A 9,925-nucleotide genomic window follows, 5' to 3' on the forward strand; every position below is an offset into this window, starting at 1 on the left:
ATAAATAAATAAATATACTATCACTACCTGAGATATGTTTGTGTGAATCTTCATCTAAACATTTATAGAGGAGAGCAAAGCAGTTGTAAGAAACATGGTCCCTCCGGAATTTGTGCTCTATAACAGGAGTCCCCAACCAGTGGTGGAATTCAAATATGTGAACAACTGGTTCTCTGTGTGGATGCCGCTTCCGGAGGTCCATTCTGGGCCTGGGCAACATAAAATTAGCTACCAGTTTTGCTGAACTTGGTGCGAACTGGCTGAATCCCACCGTCTCCAACCCCCAGGTCACTGACCAGCTATAGTCTGCGGACCAGTAGGAACAGGGCCACACAAGTGAGTGAAGCCCCATATGTGCACGCATAGGATCCAGGCATTGTGCAATAACATACTCCCCTTGTCCATGGAAAAAATGCCTCCATGAAATTGGTCCCTGATGCCCCAAAGATTGGAGGCCGCTGCTCTAGAGAAAGCACATATTCTTTCTCAGCAGTTCCAAGTCTACAGCTTCTTCACTGTTCAAATCTTATCTTTCCATTAAGTTTCTAGTCTGAATTCTCAGATGCCTTGCTCATTCTAGCTCCTTCCTTTAGTTCTGTGCCTTTTCATCTCCTACCCTCCCTGTCATCTAGGTATCCACACAGGTATCTTACTTGATCCACTTACTTACTTGCATTAATAGCTGAAGGAGAAATCAATCTCAGTCAAAATGATTGCTTTGCATAAGACTTGATCTTTTCATGCTGTTAGCTTTGCTTCCTAAGCTAGAACATGCTGCATCATCATCGCCATCATATTAGCACTAGAAGCTTTGTTATAAACACAATAAAAGATATGTGATCAAAGCTATTGTGTAAGAACTTTACATTTTCCTTACGTGCAATAAAAAATAAACCGTCAAAAACAGTTTTTTAAAAGTGTCCTCATGTTACTTGTGAAAAGTGATCCCTAAGAACAAAGCTGCAATACACAATGTAGAGAAATACAGCACTATATACTTACATGTATCTATATCGATTTATGTGTTCTATTTATACTTCTGGAAACACTGGAAGATGAATAGCTGTGAGCCTTCTCTAGGGCCTAAATTATGAGGTAATAAAAAAGAAAATGCTCCTAAATTGTTTTTTTCTTCTTTTGTTTTCTTTTACAATGCAAAATATTTGTAAACTCATTTAAGATTTCATTTAATGGGAAGCAATGTAATATGTTAGATAAAATATACTCACCCAGATATATACAAACAGGTGAGTATACATACAAAGAAATCTCCTGTGTGCAATAGATTAGAATGACACAATTACCAAGAGATTTCTATAGTTTAACAACTTCCTTTAATCTTTTGATAAGTTACAGTATTTTGCAGTAACTGTTGTAATATAACAGCAGATGCCAAGTAGGAGACTATGAATATTAAGCTAATGCTTCCTCTTAATGGGCATTAAGAGGAAGCATTAGGAAAGCTGTGTAAGTTAGTTAATATTTGTATTATACCAAAGATATTTACATTGATTGTAATTTGTCAACTAAAAGAAAATTTCTAAAAATTTCATATTTTCTACAACTTTTTGATATATATATAAAAAAATCAGGCACATTTGTTAAATATGTTTAATTTTTTTAAAAAATAACTAATGGCAAAATAAAATATATACATCACATCATACTGTGTAAACACGCAACATCACTGTACAAAAAATATACATGCAAAATAAAGTGAAACTTCAACTAAGGTAGGAAATAAAATAATTCTGAAGCAAAAAAGTTATGGTTGGTATGAATGTACATCCATCCAGTTTTGATTTCAATTCTTATTTTAAAAGTTTCTGTACAGTTTTACAAAAGTAAAAGAAAAACAAAAGAAAAATAAATAGTTTACAATGGGAGCCACAAACACTAAAATTATAACCAGGTGATAGTTTAAGATGGATCGTATAACTATTTTGTATGGGATGCCGGCTTATTTTTTCCCCCAAGGCTCATTACACACAAGAAATATATGTGACTGGATGTCCTTGTCTAATGCACAGAAAACCGTTAATATCTCAATATTCCACCTATTAATCTTTTTTTTTATTCAATAAAGAGCTTGCCATCTGATGTCAGATTCTGGTCCATGGTTGCTTGATAGCATTTTCTTTGAAGAACACAAACTTTGCTTAGTATTGTAGAAAAAGCAGTAGACAAATCTGAACATTCTATAAAATAGAAATTAATTTTGAGGGGAAAATAATACTTTGGCATTTTGAACAACAAACCAACCAAACCAAACCAAACTTCAATAAAACATTCCCCATTTTTAAAATCCAGTTTGTTTTTCAGGAGATGAAAATAATTTTACAATCTTTTAAAACCAGGTTGACTTTTTAACAAAGTTCTAAGATAAGCATCAAGTTCAACTAGTTTACAACATATTGATAAACCTTCGCCCACCCCGACCCTGGAATTTCCAAGCACAAAGTCATAAAGCTCACCATACTATGAATGTGCTTTTTTTTTTCCTATATATTTATTACAGTTACAACTGAAGGTCTCATAAATAGTTGCATAAAATGTTAAAGCCACAACATTGCACATGATATGAAATAAAATTAAAATAAAAATCCCAAAGTGAGTGCATTTACAGTATTATCTTCCTGCTGTTTCCTGCTTGATGGTAGAGGTTGGCCTATTTGTTACCAAACTCAGGAGTTCTTTTCTGATAGGTCCAGTCAAAGCTGACCTGAACTAAAGACCCGCACAGTGGTATACCACCATTTAGGAGGAAGGAAAAGAGGGCAAAAAATAGAGACACAGATTGAAGGCAGGTAATAGTCTATTTACAAGTAAGGCCTACATTTTATCAGAGCAAAATGGTTCATTCTATCTGTATGCAAAAATCTTGAGGTTGGATGCACTTAAAAGCAGAGCCTGTTCTCAGTGCACTGCTATGCAATGTATACACAGGCGAGGCAACTGGAAAGCTCTATGTCCAAGTCAAAAATGAAAACAAAAACTGGATGGTCCAAAATGGGCACCATCCAAATGGACAGCCATTTCATTAAATCATTTTTAAGTGTCAGTGTCCATATTTTGTCTTTTTAACACCAGTGCTTTGATCATAGGCATAGTTCCTTTGTCTAAAATCTTGAAAATTCTAGTTAAGGTCATTCGCAAAATTTTAATTCTCATTTGACTTTTTTCTAAAAAAAGTTTTTTTTTTTTGCAGAAACCTGAATAAAATACTGTTGTAAGTATAATGTTCTTCATTGCCTTTTGCAGAGTACAGTGTTGTAGTCCTCCACCCCAACGTAGTTTTACACTGCTAGTCCCAAGTACAATCGTGTGCAGATTTACTTGGAATACATTTTCACACGACGAACCATGCTAGCAGCTGATTGGTTTTTGTTTTTTTTATCTTCTTCACCCCAAATTCAAGTCAACAGCTGATTGGCAGGAGAGCTTCATCCTCAGTTTAACTGACAGGTGAAAGAGAATGAGAGAGAACATCAAAGATAGGTTAAACTTTTGGCAAGAGCCTGCTCTGTAAAAAGTTTTTAATGCTACGAATGGGTCGAACATCGTTCTGGTGTTTTCGCCGCTCAATGAATGAAGTCAGTCTGGCTATGTCAATGCTGTCAGCACTTTTGGCACTGCCTGGCTGCAGCCATTGCTCCTGGAGGGCCAGTGCAGCAGAAGGACGCTTGGCTGGGTCATCCTGCAATAAGAAACATACAAAATCTTTGGCCTTCTGGCTTACTCCTTTGAAGTAGTCATCTGGGAAGCTAAAGTCTAAGCGACAAATGTTCAGGCAGGTTTCCTCTACACTTTCATCCAAGAAAGGAGACACGCCACTAAGGAGGACATATGTGAGCACTCCAATGCTCCACACATCTGAGGTCAGGGAGACGGGATTTCCAAGGATAATTTCAGGAGCTGCAAATTCTGGGTTCCCAAATAACTGGTGGATATAATAAGTAGTGTTGAGCTGAACTGCATCTCCAAAGTCAGCCAATCTGATTGTTGCTTTGGCCAAACTCTTATCCACCAGAATGTTTTCAGGCTGAAAGAGAAGACAAATTCTCAGCTATGTTATACCAGCTCAAGTTCTAACAGAGTGACTTTATAATCTTTGCATCTTCTGTTTTTTGAAACAAAAAAAAACAACCACTAACCAATCATGAATATTTTTAAAGAGGTCAGCTATCAAAAGGAAAAAATATACACGTATAGGCTTACTAGATGAAAGGCATTTCAATTTGCTGATCATAACATACATTTAATAAAGTAAAAGCAACATTAAATTTTATACAAGAATTGATCGGGAACATGGTCTACAGTTTGTAAAATTTAATTGTGTTGGATGGCAATAATATGCTTGTTGAATGCTAGTTTCTAAACACATAATGAGATACCCTCAAGTAAAAACATTTTAAATGCTCCAGAAATGTTTTGATGTCAATGGTTCACTTTGGCTTTGGAAGAGAAAAAAAACCTGTTGCCCACTTTACCTTTAGGTCCAAGTGTACTATTCTGCAATTGTGAAGATAATGTACAGCTTCCAGAATCTCCCGCAGATACAGCTTGATCTTTCCTTCAGTGAGATTTCCCCATTGTATAATGTAATCAAGAAGGCGACCCTGGTTGGCCCTGTGAAAGCATAAGCATCATGTTAAAAATAAAGTCAACAGCCTGCATTTCACAAGTAAAGACTAACATGCATCAGTTTCTAAAAAGTACCATTTCTAAAGTGAACCTTCTAGTCCAACTACTAAGAAATTAATTTTGCTAATTCAGAATGAAGTTTAGTAACCCCTTTGATGTATTACTTGTCATCATTTGAGAATGTGTTTCTAGCTCATGTAGAATATCATGTAGGATATTTTTTACTTTTACTTCATTATATAAAATTAATTATCTTTATATAATTTTTGTATATTATATAAATTGTATAAAATTAATTAACAAAAATAATTAATACTGTGCAACAGTATTAATTAGGCAATATAACCACAAAATTGATGATGCTGCGGAACAAAGGCTTTGTTATGTTGTAAAGAAAAAAATTCTGAAAACAATTGTTAGGATTGCTCAAAGATTGTCTTCCTTTTCTCTTTGTCAGAACTCTCTTGACTAGACTAGACTAGAGCTGGAAGGGACTTTGGAGGTCTTCTAGTCCAGCCCCCTGCTCAAGCAGGAGAACCTATACCATCTCAGACAAGTGACTATCTAGTCTCTTCTTAAAAATCTCCAGTGATGGAGCACCCACGATTTCTGAAGGCAAGCTATTCCACTGGTTAATTGTCCTCACTGTTAGGAAGTTTCTCCTTAATTCCAGGTTGCTTCTCTCTGTGATCAATTTCCAGCCATTGTTTCTTGTCCTGCCCTCTGGTGCTTTGGAGAATAGTTTGACACTCTCTTCTTTGTGGCAGCCCATCAAATACTGGAATACTGCTATCATATCACCCCTATTTCTTCTTTTCTTTAGACTAGCCAAACCCAACTCCTGCAGCTATTCTTCATATATTTTAGTCTCCAGGCCTTTGATCATTTTAGTTGCTCTTCTCTGAACTTTTTCCAAGATCTCAACATCTTTTTTGTAGTATGGTGACCAAAATTGGTTGCAGTATTCCAGGTGTGGTCTTACTAGGGTTTTATAAAGCGGTACTAATCCAAACGTGACAAGCAACACAAAAGAACAATCCATTGCTGCCAGTTAAGTATACATTTCCCCTCCAGTACTTCATAACAAATTATAATAAATTTGCAGCCAGCCCTTATACTAGACATATAGTTGATAGTTTCCAAAACTATGGATACAGCTAAGAACATTCACATGTTTAGCACAAGTAACTATCCTCTTGATTTCAGTTCCCTAATGTGGCATAATAGGACAAATTGGAATCCGTATTAGTTCATGTTCTGACTTCTGAATTGCATCTCCAATACCAAAGTGATCACAAGGAATCATTATTAAACAGTGAGGATTCCAATAAATAAAAAGCAATTTTGTTGTATACATATATACCACAATATTACCTCTCACAGTGTTATCCAAAGTACAGAAAAGAAGTTAGAAATATTAAACTAAAAATGACAACATGAGGGTTTTTAAATATATATATATTTGGGCCTACATCTAGTTTATAATAGGTAGTCCCAACTTATGACCACAATATGGACCAGAAAATTTGTCATCAGTGTGGTCATCTTATCTTACCTCTCACTGCCATCATTCTTTTCTTTATCTTATTCCCCTGACCATATTATTGAATGAGATATGTCTGTCTGTCTGTCTCTCTATCTAATCTCACAATGACTATACAAAGAGAATGTTTGAAATAAACAATTATTGTAAAAATATTGACCTCCCTCATTCCTTGAATTCTGAAGGAATTGGGACATTAATTATCCTTGCATTATTGTGCAGGCTAAAGCAAACACAGGCTTTGTTCAAGTTACTTTGATTTGATCTTGAAAAGAAAAGTGTTTCAATACTCAGAAGGGCAAGAGAGTCATTTATATTTTAGAAATGATATTACAGGATCATTACTAAACTTTAGAGAAATTTCACCGTGATTTTCTAAATAGGGAGCTTACGTGGCACTGTCCAGTTTATGTTTTGGACTCGTTGTGGTACACACAGATTGTCATGAAACTATTTTCAACGTAAATTTTAAAACTAATCAAAGATATTAGAAAAGAGCAAAATAGCTGAATGAAGTAACTAAGAGATTACACACATTTCTAACACCAAGATATAACTGGTGGAAGTCTCAAAGGTATCAAGAAGGCCAACAAGCTGAGGGTGTTGGAGATTCTGCATAATTCCAAGTTCACGGGTGACCTGATCTCGTTTCATCAATTTCTTATTTACGAATTTAGCGGCTACTTCTCGCTTGGTTCCTTTCTGATCACATCTCTTAATGACAGAAAACCTGCCCCTAAGGAAAAAAAGTGAGAAGAACAAAGTCAACATGGAATACCTGCAACCTAGGTCAGTTTTCATATGTCACTATGTACATACATATATAAACCTGGCCATGTACTATTAAGAAAGACATGTCTTTAAAATCCCCAGAAATATTTAAAAATGCCAATTAAAACAAAGTAATGATTTTTCAATAACATTCTAAATTAATGCTAATTATACTAAAGTAGCCCCCTGGTCTTGGCTGTCATTTAAAAATCAAGTATGTAAATTGGGAAGACTTCCACAGACTTTTCACTGAAGCATGGTCTATCTTGAGAAGTAAGGGCAATTAAAAACCAGAATGAAATTATGTGACTGTGTGCTATCCAAATATTCTCAGCAAATTTTCTTAATCTAATAATGAGACTCATAATGACAGAATTACAACATTTTTGTGCCAGATTAGTAGAGAAAACTACTGCACAGACTTCACTACAAATATAAGGATTGGATCTTAGTCAATTTGCATTAACTAGTTTAAAATGAGCAGATCTGTCTCATAATGTTCAATTTTTACAGTGTAAACAGGCTCTCAAAGAATCTAATTCCTGCATATCAATGTGAATTAGGGTGAAGCAAGTTCATCTGCACATACATAAACACACACTCCTGTCTTTCCATATACACACTCGAGGTTCATAGTAGGAAGCACTAGTTGATCGTACCTGCCAAGCTCAGCCACTTCACTATACAAGGAATCAAAGTTATCCTTCCAGATTACCATGATCCCATCGCTTCCAGGACCTTAAAAATGGAGAAAACACCCTTTCATTAAGTGTTATATACAAAACATGTTATTTTTATCTCATATTATGATATCATACATAGGAACCTACCTAAAACTCGCAGACTAGCCTTAGTGGAAATTGAACCCATATCATTTGCAGCTATACACGTGTAGACACCATCATCTTCTGTGGTCACACCAATGATTTTCAGATATGCTTCTCCTAAATCACTGCAAAATATCATAAACTGTAAGCAGGTGAGACATTACCTACCTCTGTCTATTAATACTGTTAATACTTCAACTGTAAAATTTCCCCTGCTTTAATTCTAGTCTCTTTCAACTGGTAAGAAAGCAAAGAAATGGATTGTAATTTCATGCATGAAAACCCTGTCCGTCATCAGTATAATATATTCTTTTTACTTTTTAAACTATGTAATAATTCCTTTTTATTTAGTTTTCATCGTATACAATATACAACCCACTCTTCATGTGAGATAATACTGCTGGTGACTGAATCCTCTTTTTGCCCCAGAGAGCCTTTGGACTCTTATGGCAAATGGTGAGACAAAAATGATAGATACATTGCTTCTGTATCTGTCTCTCACCTAACCTCTAGTTCTTATATTTAAAAAACAAATGTACATGCCTACGTATGTACGTACACACACACACACACACACACACACACTCATTTTCAAAGTTAACTTAGAATTTAGGTTCTGTCCGCATCTTACCCATCCTAATTACTTCTTAATAAATCTATTTTTTATCTCAAAGATTATATACATCACACCTAAGATAATTATATTATGGGGAAGTTTGAGGGTTTTATTTGTTTGTTTGAATGGGGCCTGGTACTGCTTGAATACTTAATATACTTTTAATAATGTTCGGACGATGTGCTTCTGAACATATGTCAGCATGGGTTCCTGCTTAATTCAACTCTTCAACAAATGCTCCATCAAAATAAAAGCCAAAATGGCAAGACACTAATGTAACAACAATGGCCAATCCATATATGCAGCTCCAACTATTTTGAACTATTGGATCATTTGGAATTTTGTCAAGAGATCATTTCAAATGATGATAGGCAGGGCTATCACATAATGTCCGCCATCATGGCAGCAGGAATCCATTTCTGAAAAGGGAGAAATAGTGAGGATAAAACATAATTTGTGTAAAATGTGAAAACATGAGTCTTAGAAAATTCTTCTCCCAGAAAGACAATATCTTAGGCTCAAAGACAAATAACTTTGAGACCATTTTGCCTTGTGTCTCCTCATCTCTAAACCTAGAGATGGGTTATTATATCCACAGAGGTTCTGATATTTGCCAGCTGTTAATGCGAGTTACATCCATAACTAATTTCTCTTCATCCATAATCAGATGGATGATAATAAAGGGGTCCAAGTTTTCCGATACCTATTAAGTCTGGGCTGTTTCGATGGGCCTTTGGGGTCTGAGGGACTATTCTGGTCTCTCTTTGGGGTAACTGTGAATATGGGATATGGTTCTTTCACAATGCTCTGAGGTTATCTTGTTGCCTTGTTGTGTTTTTGTTTTAAATAGTATTACCATTTGGAAGCCATAAACTGCTTAGAGGCAGATATGATTGCATCAGCATACAAGTAGTCTTTGAGTTATGACCATTTGTCTAAAGACTTAAGTTGCAAAAGCACTTAAAAAGGATTATGACCAGACCTTGCAATTACAACCACTGCAGTCTTCCCATGGTCACATGATGTAAATTCAGATACTTGGCAGCAGGCATGTATTTATGATGGTTGCAGCCTCCCAGGATCACGTGACCACAATTTGCAACTTACTTGGAGGAGCTTCCAATAAGCAAAGTCAATGGGGGAAGCTGGATTAGCTTAACAACCATGTGATTTATGTACTGTGGCTAAAAGGCTCAGGCAAGGCTTATTCAACAACCACATTGCGTAGCGAGAGAAGTTTCAGTCCCAGTGGTTGGAAACAGAGGACTACCTGTATAAGCTGACTGAAATCAATCAGTTTCATCAAAGGTCACAAATTTTATTTTATTTTATTTATTTATTTATTTATTAATTTAATTTATACCCCGCCCTTCTCCTCATGGGACTCAGGGCGGCTAACAGCCTCATAAAAACTACAATACAAATACAATAATTAAAAGCCGAATTAAAAAGAAATATTTAAACAGGCCGATCATTAAAATTGTCCTTAAAAATCCCCTAAAAAACCCCGCTAAAATTCCCTAG

General features: G+C 35.6%; 1 protein-coding gene across 1 annotated transcript in view; it reads right to left on the minus strand.

Moving 5' to 3' along the window:
- Positions 1 to 1,636: 1,636 nt before the first annotated feature.
- The window catches only part of TRIO (trio Rho guanine nucleotide exchange factor), a 244,272-nt gene continuing 235,983 nt past the window's right edge, over positions 1,637 to 9,925 (minus strand). Inside the window, exons 53-57 of the mRNA XM_015813007.2 lie at positions 7,789 to 7,910; positions 7,618 to 7,696; positions 6,723 to 6,923; positions 4,491 to 4,629; positions 1,637 to 4,042 (exon numbers count right to left, since the gene is read on the minus strand). Coding sequence (XP_015668493.2) covers positions 3,500 to 4,042; positions 4,491 to 4,629; positions 6,723 to 6,923; positions 7,618 to 7,696; positions 7,789 to 7,910 — 1,084 coding nt within the window. The 3' untranslated portion in view covers positions 1,637 to 3,499. The remainder of the gene's footprint in view (positions 4,043 to 4,490; positions 4,630 to 6,722; positions 6,924 to 7,617; positions 7,697 to 7,788; positions 7,911 to 9,925) is intronic.

This window comes from Protobothrops mucrosquamatus, unplaced genomic scaffold (genome assembly GCF_001527695.2).
Source record: "Protobothrops mucrosquamatus isolate PMUCROS unplaced genomic scaffold, P.Mucros_1.0 scaffold126, whole genome shotgun sequence".
NCBI classification, from domain to species: domain Eukaryota; kingdom Metazoa; phylum Chordata; class Lepidosauria; order Squamata; family Viperidae; genus Protobothrops; species Protobothrops mucrosquamatus.